Genomic DNA, 15,293 nt, shown 5'->3' on the forward strand with positions numbered 1-15,293 from the left:
GACCCCCGGCAGGCCCGCACAGACCCCCGGCAGCCCGCACAGACCCCCGGCAGGCCCACACAGACCCCCGGCAGCCCGCACAGACCCCCTGAAGGCCCACACAGACCCCCGGCAGCCCACACAGATCCCCGGCAGGCCCACACAGACCCCCAGCAGCCCGCACAGACCCCGGCAGGCCCGTACAGACCCCCGGCAGGCCCGCACAGACCCCCAGCAGGCCTGCACAGACCACACATCATGATGACATCATTTCAGCAGCCAATCACAGCCATGCCATTAGTTAACATGGCTAACACAACTGGCTCATTGCATTATGGGAACTTCCGATTCCGTTATTCGATATTGTAAAAATATAGGAACTCGGTATCGAAACTCCGATACAGCGAATATCGGCCGATACCTGATATTTGCAGTATCGAATGCTCAACACTAGTCCTGATATGTCTTTGTGGCAACCAACCACCGGTCATAATGGTGATATCGGGAAGGAAATGTTTTGTATACTTTTTGTTATTTTAGGCGTATTCTCTATGTTTACACAGAGTTTTTTTAAGTGTTTTTGGAGCTGATACTGAGCAGAAACTCTTCAAGGCATACACCTAATCAAAAAGCTGTTCAAAATCATTGAGTTTCTGCGAAGTTTCCATTTAAAAAACACAGCAGAAAGACTCTGGGTACACTGCCTTACAATCTCTCTACATAAAAGTGAATGTATGTATGTATGTATGTGTGTGTATCACCAACCAATCACGAAGCATCTTTCATTTTACCAGAGCTGTTCAAAAGAAGCTAAGCTGTGATTGGTTGCTATGAGCAACAGTTTTCCTTGCACTCAATCACTAAGCATCTCTCATTTCACCTGAGCTGGTTGAAAGTAGCTGAGCTGCGATTGGTTGCTATGAGCAAGTTTTCCCACTTGACAACACCTCAGCAGACAATGACATGGTGGGAGAAATCTAGCATCCCCGGGAACATAAGCTCCCAGCCATTGTCTGCCCCCCTGAAAGAAGCAGTGAGCACATGACAGAAATGAATCGCCCCTCCCTGCTCATATCCCCATCACACAGCCTCCATCCTGTAGGCACATCTTCCCTCTTAAAGGGATCATTGGTATGGAAGTTAGGGCAAATCCATCCAGCGCTTTGGTTCTGACCCCAGGCTCTCTTAAATGGATCTTCTGTATGGAAGTTAGGGAAAATCCCTCAGTGCTCTGATTCTGACCCCAGGGTTCTATTAAAGGGATCATTGGTATGCAAGTAACAGCAAATCTACTCAGCACTCTGGTTCTGACCCCAGTCTCTCTTAAAGGGATCCCCGGTATGGAAGTGAGGGCAAATCCACTCTGCGCTTTGGTACTGACCCCAGGCCTATCTTAAAGGGATCTCCGGTATGGAAGTTAGGGTAAATCCCTCAGCACTCTGATTCTCACCCCAGGCTTCTATTAAATGGATCATTGGTATGGAAGTCAGGACAAAACCACTCAGTGCTCTGGTTCTGACCCCAGGCCTCTCTTAAAGGGATCTCCGGTATGGAAGTTAGGACCGTTCCACTCTGCGCTCTGGTTCTGACCCCAGGCTGACGGGATAATGTGGGATATTAGGGGTAGTAGTCCGGTGCCTCTGGCTGATGAGATGATGTGGGATATTAGGGGTAGTAGTTTGGTGACTCTGGCTGATGGGATGATGTGGGATATTAGGGGTAGTAGTCCGGTGGCTCTGGCTGATGGAATGATGTGGGATTGTAGTGGTAGTAGTCCGGTAGCTCTCACTGATGGGATGATGTGGGATATTAGGGGGAGTAGTCCAGTGGCTCTGGCTGACAGGATATGTGGGATATTAGGGGGAGTAGTCTGGTGGCTCTGGCTGATGGGATGATGTCTTATATTAGTGGTAGTAGTCCGGTGGCTCTGGCTGATGGGATGATGTGGGATATTAGGTGTAGTAGTCCGGTGACTTTGACAGGATGATGTGGGATGTTAGTGGTAGTTGTCTGGTGGCCCTGGCAGATGGAATGATGTGGGATATTAGGGGTAATATTCCAGTGGCTCTGGCTGACGGGACAATGTGGGATACTAGGGGTAGTAGTCTATTAGCTCTGGCTGACGGGATGATGTGGGATATTAGGGGTAGTAGTCCGGTGGCTCAGGCTGATGGGATGATGTGGGATATTAGGGGTAGTAGTCCGGTGGCTCTGGCTGACGGGACGATGTGGGATATTAGGGGTAGTAGTCTGGTGGCTCAGGCTGACAGGATGATGTGGGATATTAGGGGCAGTAGTCTGGTGGCTCTGGCTGATGGGATGATGTGGGATATTAAAGTGAATGTGGCTATGTAGAGTGGGCGGGGCTCTACACTCAGCTTTATATATATAGATATAATCATTATAATTTGTTATAACTAACCGTAGTTAGTTACTATGCCCGGGCAGTGCCGGGCTCTTCAGCTAGTGTTATATAAAATCACTAAAATTTGCCTTAACAATTATGATCTATAGGGGTGTCCAATCTCTGAGACACAGATGATCATGAAAAAGAAGGGTCAGAATTCATTTAGACTTATACTCTGAAGAGTGGAACTATTTGGTCACAAAATGGAAATGGTTTTAGTGGCTTCCACATTGGATGACTGGAGCGTCAATGTGCAGGGACAAACTGGGAAAGAGCAGCAGTGTTTAAAGGAGTTGTCCACTACTGGACTATCCCTTCTTACTTGCAATAGTCCATCACATAAAATAAAAAAAATAAAAAAACTCCCATATTGGCAAAATTTGCTGTGTCTCAAGATGGTCACCAGACATTGTTAACTTGTGACCGTAACAGCCAGTAGGGCAACCCTTTAATCAATTGAATTTGTGTACATGAGGCTTTCCACATCTCCAGTCAAGTTAAAAAAAAATTAAAGGCCTTAACAGAACAAAAACATTGAAATAAAATGAATAAATTGGTGTTCCTCGGAAGACGACTGTGCATAATGACATGTAGAACAAAAATCCATATAACCTAGAATTTGTCAAATTAATGGTTAGTGACAAAGCTGAGGTTACCACGATGCCAGGGCTTAATTTCTTGCATAAAAGTAATTTGACAGGTAATTGCATATTAAAATTAATAGTGAATGGTCCAAGTATGCATATTTAGAAATGACTATGGAAATGTCAACGTTGTATGACCCCCCTCAAATAGACCTCCCTGCAGAATACGCCACACGTGAAAAACTCATTCCACTCTGCGGTCTCCTACATGTATGCCGTGACATCCGAAGTGCCCCTTCCATATTTAGTAGTGTATTGCTGTATATTAGATACGCTAGCTCACTACTATATTGCCTTGTAGAAAATAATAAAAGAGTGACTTACTTTCAGGGCTTATCTCATGGAGAGGTTTTTTCTCTAAAAAAAAGAAATAGGAGAAAGGTGTACTTAATATTGGGACTATATTCAGTGTACAGATTGTCTGATATGTTAAGTATCTAAAAAAATGTATTTGCATAAATCATCATAGAAACATGCTACATACGAGGTGAAGATTTTGTCAGTTCAAGGTCATTGTCACCTTTGGAATGCAATGTATATGAACATCAGCCATTATAACAATTTATCACAGAGACTCAAAATGGGAAAAATGTTTCTGAAAGTCATATTAAAAAAAAAAATCATGTCACTGCAATAATATCTAAGAATTAAAAAAATAAAGACTGCACTAACTTCAATATTCTAAATCTAAATGTTCCTAAAAGTACAATGGATATGGATATACAGTATATGATATTCTACTTTATGTGTGGTTGTACTCTTGCTTATACTTACACACACATACACCTCCTATGTGACAACCTCAGTCTTCTTGAAAATAAATATGATTGTCAAAAGCTGTCTCCAACTGTGTTGTTAAAGTATTTAAACGTTAATATAATCTTGCACGAAATCATGCGGCAATATACAGTATGTATAATTAATGGATATTACAAAAAAAAACCCTTCCTCTGATTTTATATGGTTTTGAAGATTCCTTGACACTAGATTCATGAGAATAATAGATTGAAGGGTTGAATTAGGATAATTTTATATTCACTTTAAAACCTTTAACCTTCCAAATCGTCAAGAGTATACCTAGATACTGCACAAAAGAATGCTGACTATTATTAGGGTAGTCTCAAAAATTGATGTCATATCAGTAAGATCTGATATCCTAGACCAAGCAGTAAAGACTGCTATAAAAGTGTAATGCTACTCAATTTCCAATTGTCTCCCCTTTGCATTTTCTGGAGACTGCACTGACTGTATTGCCTGACCATATGGACTTAAAAACGTAATTATGCTGATAGCTCATTGTTAATTAGTGACGGTTAAGCTTGCATGGCACTGCTCCATACTTGATCGCGCATCGGGGTGCTTGATCAAGTAGCAAGCAGTGCCAAGTTTTGCGTAATTCCGTAAGGGAATTATCCGAGGCAGGGGGGAAAGAGAGAGAGATTTTCCATCCTCGAAAAAAAATGCTCGAGTATAAAATTCACTTCCATTATGCTCGCTACTCAAGTAGAGCACATCCAAGCATTTTACTAGTCAATCAACACTACAAATAATTTATTTTCCCTAATTATACTGTCTTCTCTCCAATTCATTCTGAATGCTGTTATTTCTGCCCAGCTGTTACACCAATGCCTCTACCCTGTGCCAGTTATTGCACTGGTTGCCCATCTGCTGTAGAATACATCTTAAACTTATCATTCAAACCCCAAAAGGTCCCAACCTTTCTACAAGATCCCATATCTTGTCCTTCATCACTGTCTACCACTTTAGCCATGCTCTCTATACTGCTTACTAGACTGGACAATCAGCCTCCATAATCCAAACATCCCACTTGCGTCTCCAATACAGGATAGCCACTTATAGGCTGTACTCGTGAATGCAGTGTTGATCCCATTTTCTTAGTGAACACGAGTGGTAGACACAACAGGAAGTAAAAGAAAAGAGTTAAGATTGATATATTTAAGGTCTTTTGTGTCCACTTCTGTGTTAGACCTAAAAGTCTACTTGTAAAGAGACTGTATTTTTTATGTGCAATACTAAAATAAAGATTTTAAAGTTAAAAGGTATAACACTAAAAATTGACCTCATGTCAATTATCCAGTCTTACAAAGAAGCATTTTGGAAATATGTGAAATTGTCTCTTCTAGAAACTTGTGATGAATTGCAGGACTGAATTTCATGATTGATAGACAAATAATTTCCACAAATAGCAATTATATGCTTTTTGTGCTCTTATCTTCTCATGCAAAATGGTCAAGGCTGCGATGTTGACAGCACTTTATAAGAAACATGATATCTTGATTGAGTTTGAGAGTAAAAATGGCTTTCTATAGAAAGGATGTAACTAATCATAAACTGATTGCCAACCTGATGTTGGAAGACACGATGCAAACCAAAATAGCGCTTTCACGGGTAAATCATGTTAAAACAAATTATATGGCATTGTTGTAGAGAGAAAGCCATACTAGATACCGGTTGATTTACACAACTTTTTATCTCACCATGGGATTTTTTAGTGACCTGAATGAGCGAACAGTTTATCTGCAGTTGTCACGTGCTGTAGATGTTGTGGTTTATGCCAAATGAAAGAAATCCAGATCAGAACACAAGTCATGGCAGTAAGTCATCACCAGTCATTATCTGCACGGTATAATTCTAAATGGGTTTTCCATGCTTGAAATATAAATAATATCAAAGAGCAGGTACAGTAATTACTGTATGTCTTAATGCTCAAAAAGTGATGGCACAATATGATAAGTACAGGTGAGCAGATCAGGCAAAATGCTAATTAGTCTGTTGGCATGAATTTTTCAGGGAAAATCGATATGTGGAGAAGTTATTATACAGCAATTCAATGACTCTTAACCCCTTCATGACATTGGTGTGTGCTCCGGCACTGAGCCCGCATCTCTCCCAGCACATGACAGCTGATTTAGTCAGCTGTCATATGCCTTTAGCAACTGTGTGTGGATCCAAGGTCCACTTGCAGCTTTTAATCAGTTAAGTCCCCCGTCAATCTCCAACAGATAAATTTAAAGAAGTTGCCCACTACTTGGACAAATTCTTCTCATACCATCACTTTGTCCCCATAAAATAATAAAGCTTATAGTCACCTCCTATGTCAACGCCATTCTTGCTGTATTGGCATTAGGGGACCAGGAGCTCCCGTGCTGTTGTTGTGAAATGTGACATCAATGTCCAATTAGAGCCGGCGTCACTGTCCCCACCTACTGTTGATTTGAGCAGGAAGAGGAAGCCCGAGATCAGCTGCATTCTCGACTTCCTCTTCAAGTTTGATTTGTCTGAATGTGAGGACAGTGATTGGGCTCTGGGGTGATGTGTCACAACAACTGCATAAGTGCCTCGGGACAATGAGTGCTGACAATGTGGGAACAGCACCAGAATGGGAGGTGATTATGAGCTTTATTATTTTTGGGGGGCAAAAATGAGGCAGCAGTATTTACCTGCCCAGGTCTCAGAACTAATGCACTATCAGGATACAGCAAACCCATGTAGCAAAGACGGTGGCAACTCAGGTTTAAAATACTGATGAGACAACCACTCACAACCTTACAGTTCATGGAGGGGGTGACAGCTTAGTATTAGTTTGCACAAAAGTGAATTGTATTGGGTGGTGGTCGCACACATTTAATGCACAGTGTCTGGCTAACAGCCTAGTAGTGACACCCATACTATTGTCTCATCAGTATTTTGCCCCTGTGTTGCCACTAATCATTTTGATAAAAAAAAGGTTGTGTTAGTAGTGGACAATCCTTTTAACACTCATCAGCCGGAAGTGAGTCACAAATCCTGCCCATCAGCACCCCTGTCACATGACTATGGAGTTCCAATGTGTTGTCATGACTGCTGGGGGCTAGCAGAAGACCCCCGTGCCTGTCATTGTGAATCTCCTGTGAATGCTGACTTGTGACTGGTGTTCATAAGAGATTGTGATTTTTTATTTACATTATATGTTTGCTGTATTGTGGGGAGGGAAGCTCTCTTGTTGTTGTTTAGTTTTACTTTCGCTTTTGACTCTATTATGCCAGCAGCACGGGCTGTGTGCTTCTGAATGCTTGTCTCATGTTTATCCATAAGAAATAAATGCTGTTTACTCAAGATAACTTGCTCTGTGAAGTTCTCCTGTGTATTGGTGGATTCTCAAAAGATACACTCTGCTACAGGTTATGGGCCCAGACACCCAGACACCCAGAACAGGAGATAGCCCCAGATACCTAGGACAGAGACACCCAGAAGATAACTCCAAGCAATAAATCCAGACACCGGAGAAGCAGATAAGCTCTGTTAACAGAAGAAGATAAAAAACAGTGAATGGACACTGAAAAGAAAAAATCTCCTAATTAAATTAAATAAAAAGTGAAAATAAAATGTTTTTAAAAATGTAAAAAAAATAAAAAAAGTTCAAGTTACCCCCCTTTTACCTTATAGAAAATAAAACACATAAGTAAAAATAAACTATACATGGTTGGTATCTGCATACTCGTACTGACCTAGGGGAATCATATTACTAGGTCAGTTTTACCATATCATGAACAAGGTAAATAAAAAAGCCAGAAAACAATTGTGGAATTGCACTTTTTTTTGCAATTTCACCACACTTGTATTTTTTTTTTTTTACAATTTTCCAGTACACTTTATGGTAAAATCAATGGTGTAGTAAAAAAATACGACTTGTCTGGCAAAAAACAAGCCTCATACAGCTATATTGAAGTAAAAAAGTTGTGGCTCTTGGACAAAGGAGAGGAAAAATGGAAAATTGCCATGGTGAGAAGGGGTTAATATGCTCTGGGGTCTCTTCAGACTCCACAGTACGATAAACGTAACATGTAAAAATAAAGAAAAATCCTTAGACTCACGTCATTGCACTCCTTTAAGCATTTTCTGATCCCCGCCTCTCATGCTGAAATTCCTGGTCCTCACACACTGAGCCACCACATTCAGTTATTATGAGGCCCACAAGGACTCTGTGCAAATGTTTGAAAGTTCATGATATCATGGTGTCAAGATATGCGCTGTGAACTTGTGAGTGCATGCGCAGAACCATCATAGGCCTCCTCACAGCTAGAAGTCTCGGCTCAGTGTTACAGGCCCTGGTATTTCAGCACTGGCATTAAGTATCTGAAAATGCATGGAGGACCAGGCAGGTGACTGAGGAGTGGAAGGTTGTGCATGAGGATTTTATTTAAACCTTTTAATGGCCCTTTATTGCTGGCCACCATTTTGCTGAATCAGTCTGGAAGCAAAATGCAAAAAAAATCTGCATTTTGGAGAATGAAGATTCCTGAAAATTTTGACTAAGGCTGGGGTCACACATGTGTGTGCAATGCGAGAAACTCACGCGAGTCTCTTGCATCAATACCCGACACTGCCGCCGGCACTCAGGACCGGAGTGTGCGGCTGCATAGAAATGCATGCAGCCGCAGACTCCGGCCCCAAGTGCCAGCCTAAAAGTCAATTCCTCTCAAACTTTTTTGTTCATCTTGACCCTGAAGTTATTAGTTACGTTTACGTTATCTTGCTAAGCTTGGAAGATCACTTTCGTTTTGAAGCTGGTATTACTCATGTGAAGGATTGTAGCTCCACTGATTGCTCTTCTCTCTTGCAGACAATGCCTTTGCTTACAGCTGTTTACAAGCAAATCAATATCCTATGAGTAAAGAATCCAGTTTCCATAATAAAGACACTACATTAGTCCCTTAGATGAAAAAACCCATGACAATTATTGGTAAATATCAGAACCCATCATGAGATTAAATATCACAAACATGATGTATCACCAACATTGCATTGACCCAAAAAGAATAAATGTTTATCTTGCATTCCTGATTATGGTGATTAATTAGCATTTTGGGAATACAAACTCCCTTTAAATAAATAGTTTTTCTTCCAGTAATAAGGTAATAGATATATATATATATTTTTTTATTTTCCAATAATCTTTATTAGATTTTTAAGAATTTTTATAAGGGAAGGGGTACAAAAACAAAGGGATAGGATAGGAAAAAAAAGAAGAAATTTCCCTGTGAAGACTGGGGAATCCCCAAAAGAATGGGGAAATAGACAGGCTATATACATAACACATCAGAGACCACAGAGTTTTACATATTGCCTCGAATAATACAAAGAATCTTTTACGTGACCATCAGAGTTAAATATCAGTAAGAAATAAAAATCAGTGCACAGAAATATGCTGTAATGTTTGCATATCTGTGCTAACTAATTAAAAACTACAAACTCAACATTACATCCAGTTGCTTAATTTCTCTACAATAATGTAGAAGGCTTATAATAATAGTTTAGAAATCTTCGTATTAATACCTAGAAAAAAAAAGAATTATTCTCGTTTGCCTCCAATGTGTCAATTAGTGAACATATCTAGAGTAGAGTATAAGAGATATAGTAGCCTGCCCCATCCGCGGTATCTGGTGATGCCCCTGGGACCGATTGGGGGGAATGTCCGGTTCAATCCCAGAATAATCTAAAAGTGAAATATAATGCTAATAAAGGCAAGTATGAAAACCTGAAGAAAATAAAAAAAGTAAAGTACAGTTCTTTCAGTCCAGATGAAGGACCATGGTCAAAGAAGAAGAGATACCCTGGGAGATTTTGGAAGTCTTAATTCCGGCACACTCTAAAAAGTCAGTCCCTTCATCTGGAGAAGAGATAAGAATTACCCTTGCTGCATATTTGACCAGGAGAGTCGAAGATTGAGTCCAGAAATATGGTATCTCAGCACGTAGCAGTTCGCGTTTAGTAGAGGAGAATGGTTTCCTTTTTTGTAAGGTGGCTCTTGATAAGTCCTTAAAGAAATATAGATGGCTGTAGGGGAAAGATTTGAATTTTGATTCTTTAGACATTCCAAGAAGCGCACTTCTTATCCAGTTTGGATAAAACGACACAATAACATCTCTTGCTAAGTCTTGCGGAAGGGTGGGTGGTCTGCCTATTCGAAAAAAGATTTTTCGATCAGATAGTTCTCGTTGGCATTGGGGAACAAGTAGATGATCATTGAAGATATGTAGCTCTTTAGTTGGTAGGTCTGGACTGACTCAGGGATCCCTCGTATTTTAACATTGTTTTTTCTTTTAAAATCCTCATAATTGGCCAGGGTGGAGTTGAAAGAAGCAATGTCCTTTCTAATTTTATTCAATGAGTCTGAGAACATGGACAGCGTTTGAGAGTTGCTTGATTGTAATGTGTCACTTTTAATTTTGATTGAATTGGTTATCTTTGGGTCATGAAGATAACGTCCAGAGACCATTGAAGAGATCAAAGACATTGAAAGGGTACCCTCGGCTAGTATTGTTGATTTCTCATGCTTTTTATTAGGGAGGTCAGACGATTTTAGAGTAATAGAGGGTCGAGGTTCATGATTTCCATGAGAGTCAGGTAATTCTCGATTTTTTGTGTTGTTATCAAAGTTTCTAGTACAATTAGGATAGGAGTCATCAGGTAGGCGCAACAAAGTGTCCCTGAAAAGATTTTTAATGAAGACTTCAGACGCCTTGGCTTCTTTTTGCTTAAATAAGTTTGTCTGAATAATATGGTTTTCTACTGAAGCATCCAGTGATTCCAAAAGGGCTATACACATTCTAGCAACAAAGCCTTCTGAAGGATGGTCATCTGAGGCGGGTATGTCATCTATCAACGAAGTGTTAATCTCAGGAGCATTATCCCCCTCAGAGGAAGAGTATGAAGATGAAGTCTTATTAAAGACCATATCAATAAAAGGATCGTTCCCATACGCTTCGTATGAATCAGCCTCGCCAGATGATTCTACCGTGTAAATGCTTTCTAGATCATCATCGATGCCAAAAGTAATCTCATTCAACTGGGAGTTTCTCATCATCTTTTGATACGCTACCCCTTTAATTGCTATGAGGTTGGTAGGATCCATATGAAACCCATTTTTTCCCCATCCCCCAATTTAGGTTGCTTAGTGTGCTGTTTTTCCTATCCCTTGGATTTAACATTGTTAATTATGGTCTCATTTGGCTTATATAAAGCTTTGTTCATCTGCCTTCCAATAATAACAGGGATTTCGGTAGCATTGTTTTCTAGAGATGTTATGTTATTTACCACCCCAGATGACCGATCCACAGATCCCTTCCCTCCACATTCCACTAGTTCTTTTTATAGGCTAAAGATATATCAGCTTCCTCACCCAGAGCCCGCTGCCCCTGTATGTTTTCCAATTGTTCCCCTTGTGATTAAGTAAAGGAGGATTTTTCTCCTGCTCCTCCTTCCCCAATGGCTGAGTCCAGGCACCCCCATTTCTGAGTGCCGCTGGCACAAACACCACCGCATCATACCCCAGGTTGCCTCCTCCTGGTTCTGATCGTGACCATTCCTCTCCCGTCTCCTCCCGACATACTCCAATTTCTGTCCCTTGCGCGCTCATCCGACAACTCTCATCTGCTGCTCCAGCAGAGGTGAGCGCCGACCTCCCACCGCCCGCCTTGTGAAGCTCCAGTTTCTGACCTAGGGCATCTGACATCCCCCGGCGCCCAACATCAGCCGCTGTAAAGGTCGCGCTCATCCCCGCAGTCCCACCTCCTGCCGCACGATGTCCCGATCGCTGTTTCCAGGCTCCCGACGTCTCCCGGATCTTCCTGTCAGCTGTTGCCAGGGCCGCATCAGGTGAAGAAAGCAGGGCCGTGGCTTCTTCCCTCACCGATGACATCACTGCTGTTATCCCCGCTCTGCCTTCTCCATCTTCTCCTCTGCCGTCGCATCCACCCAGCGAGGCTCCAACAGGATTCACCGCTGCGATCTCCTGCTTCTTCATTACCGCGGCAACCCCGCGGCCTCTCTTCTTACCGTCGGCAGCTTGAGGTGACATCACCACTTCTCTTCTTGGGCCGCTCCTCACACCGGGGCTAGATGGCGATGACCCGACATTCTTCTCCAGCGATGCCGACTCCACGCTCCTCCTCTGCTCAGCCGCTGCACCAATACCGCCGCCTCTCCTCCCGCCGCTGTAAGCCGGTGGTGACAACATCACTCTTCTTCCCGGTTCACTGCAGCTGCTCCGGTTGCTTGATTGTGGCCCGGCAGACTTCCCCAGTGGCAGCGCTTCAGTCTTCTTCTTTATCACGGGCTTCTCTGCAGCCGCCATCTTCCTCCAGCCGGACAGCGGGGATGACACAGCAATTTCAGGCCGCTTGTTTCCCGGCGCTGCAGGAAGCTTTTTATCCACCAGATTCTTCTTAATCTTCATTTCTTTAGTTCCAGGCATGTTCTCACAGGTCTTCCACAGCAGATGATTGCAGAAAATCCACTTATTTGTAGACTTTAGGTAGCTTCTTTAGGGGAATCTCAGGAGCTCTTGCAAAGCACGTCTGCTCCTGGCCCCTGCAAACCACGCCCCCCAGGTAATATATATTTTAGTACATATGGACCAACTAAAAAACTAGAACTGAAGTCAAAATTTGGAATAAATTATTCATCATGAAAACTTACTAACGCCTTACATTTAGATAGAGGCTTCACTATAGATAATCCTGTGATACAGTGGGGGAAATAAGTATTTGATCCCTTGCTGATTTTGTAAGTTTGCGCATTGACAAAGACAACCATTAAAAGTTCTGGCTCCTACAGACCAGTTAGATGCTCCTAATCAACTTGTTACCTGCAAAAAAGACAGCTGTCTTACATAGTCACCTTTATAAAAGACTCCTGTCCACAGGCTCAATTAATCAGCCAGACTAGCTATAAATTCTACAACATGGGCAAGACCAAAGTGCTTTACCAGGATGTCAGGGACAAGATCATAGACCTGCACAAAGCTGGAATGAGCTACAAAACTATAAGTAAGATGCTGGGTGAGAAGGAGAAAACTGTTGATGCAATAGTAAGAAAATGGAAGAAATACAAAATGACTGTCAATCGATATCGATCTTGGGCACCATCAAAATCTCACATTGTGGAGTATCCTTGATTATGAAGAAGGTGAGAGATCAGCCTAAAACTACACGGGATTAACTTGTTAATGATGTCAAGGCAGCTGGGACCACAATCACCAAGAAAACCATTGGTAACACATTATGCCATAAAGGTTTATAATGTGCAGTGCCCTCAAGGTCCCCCTGCTCAAGAAGGCACATGTGCAAGCCCGACTGAAGTTTGCCAAAGAACACCTGGATGATTCTCTGTGTGATTGGGAGAAGGTGCAGTGATCAGATGAGACAAAATTTGAGGTCTTCGGCATTAACTTAACTCGCCGTGTTTGGTAGAAAGAGAAATGCTGCCTATGACCCAAAGAACACTGTCCCCGCTGTCAGGCATGGAGGTGGAAACATCATGTTTTGGGGGTGTTTCTCTGCTAAGGGCATAGGACTACTACCATAAAATCCTGAGTGATAACCTCCTTATCTCCACAAGGACATTAAAAATGTGTTGTGGCTGGGTCTTCCAGCAAGAAAATAGCTCAAAAGATACAGCCAAGGAAACAAAGGTGAGGCTGAAAAAGAAGCACATTAAGGTCATAAAGTGGCCTAACCAGTCTCCAGAACTTAATCCCATAGAAAACCTATGGAGGGAGTTGACAGTGACAGCCTCAAAATTTTAAAGATTTAGAAATAATCTGCAAAGAGGAGTGGACCAAAATTCCTCCTGACATGTGCGCAAACCTCATCATCAGCTACAAAAACTGTCTGACTGCTGTGCTTGCCAACAAGGATTTTGCCACCAAGTATTAAGTCTTGTTTGCCAGAGGGATCAAATACTTATTTCTCACTGCAAAATTCAAATACATTTATATAATTTATACAATGTGATTTTCAGGGTTTTTTTTTTTTATATTCTATCTCTCAATGTTAAAATTAACCTACCCTTATAATTATACACTGTTCATGTCTTTGTCAGTGGGCAAACTTACAAAATCAGCAAGGTATCAAATACTTATTTCCCCCACTGAATATATTTGAATCTTTCATTGCCTTGTGACCTATTTTAGTACAATTCGTGATAACACTGTACAAGAACATATCCCCATTTCTTATAGGAACTGAAACTAAAGTTGGGAGGGTTAATAAAATGCACTAACGGATGGCATTTCTAGAAATGTTTAAAATTATTCGAGAAATTATACTTTTTTATTGGAGGCAAAATTGTGGAAAAAAGTTGTGACTTTTGGCGTTTTCACACTAATTTTGGCCAGCTTTATCAAAATGTCCGCAGCTGAGATGAGATGGTGCACTGTGATACCCCCTCATCTAATTCATGATGAGCTTGAATCAAGAGGCGTGCACTTCTAACTAAATCAGATGCCTCTGACCCCAGCACATCACTATATTTTTTAGCTAATTTTTTATAGTCTAATACATGATTGTGAAAAGGGGAAGATGGGATGGGAAATGGCTGTAAATGGTTAGGTTTATAGAACCTATTTACGGAAATTCCTAATAAGGTCCAGAATCTATTATTTAGTGACAAGTGGCTACAAAGAGCACGCCTTGTTATGGAGGACTCTATATATCCTTGCATTACACAGATAGACTGCTCAATCTAATGGTGACAATGTAATGCTTCATTTGTCCTGTGGTGGTGCTGCAAAATAATTGAACACTTGCACACTGTCAGTTTTCTCAACTAATTATAGCTGATCGACGAGACTTGCAATGAGATCAAGCCTAGAAAAAAATGATTGCACAAACAAACAATTCTTATATAAGTTTATAGGCTTTTTAAATGATCTCAGCCCTATTTTACAATTTGGTAGCTGCCTTCTACTTTATCTTAAAAGTGACACTGACCAAGGTAACATTTTATTTGAATTTAATTTTAATTGAACTAATTCACATAATCTGTGACACAAACACTATTTTAAATAATAAAGAAACAAAACTATTGGTTAATAGCAAACGTGCTCAGATAAGGTATTATCCTTGCATGCCCATGTGCTAACTGAGTGTCTTCGGCAGGCATGTCTCGCAGCTGTTCGACAGCTGCAACGCGTGCAGGGACTGCCTAATAAACAGGTAATCCCTGCATGTGTTGGGGCTGTAGAACAGTCGGCAGACATGCAGCCGCCGGGACTCGCGCATATTTTTTGAGCACGCCGAAGACACTCGTTTAGCACAAGGACATGCTTGGATAATACCTTATCTGAGCACGCTCGCCCATCACTAAAATCTATCTGATATATACTCTATGGCTTTCATGCAAGCTAAACTAACATTTTACCTTTTCTTGTTTCATTATTCCTGGATATTTAAAGGAATGTGTTTTCAGAAGTTTTGCTT

At 41.4% G+C, this 15,293-nt stretch overlaps 1 protein-coding gene across 3 annotated transcripts in view; it reads right to left on the bottom strand.

The window, feature by feature from the left end:
* The window catches only part of UNC5D (unc-5 netrin receptor D), a 941,164-nt gene that overhangs the window by 314,139 nt on the left and 611,732 nt on the right, over nt 1-15,293 (bottom strand). For 2 of the 3 annotated variants that reach the window (XM_073569039.1, XM_073569040.1), the window contains exon 8: nt 3,355-3,387. The exons of the other annotated variant lie outside the window; for it this stretch is intronic. In XM_073569039.1, the coding sequence (XP_073425140.1) occupies nt 3,355-3,387 (33 nt within the window). The remainder of the gene's footprint in view (nt 1-3,354; nt 3,388-15,293) is intronic. 3 annotated transcript variants of the gene reach the window in all.

The sequence above is a fragment of the Dendrobates tinctorius genome, unplaced genomic scaffold (assembly GCF_039654945.1).
Source record: "Dendrobates tinctorius isolate UK_male_01 unplaced genomic scaffold, ASM3965494v1 ptg000022l, whole genome shotgun sequence".
Classification (NCBI taxonomy): domain Eukaryota; kingdom Metazoa; phylum Chordata; class Amphibia; order Anura; family Dendrobatidae; genus Dendrobates; species Dendrobates tinctorius.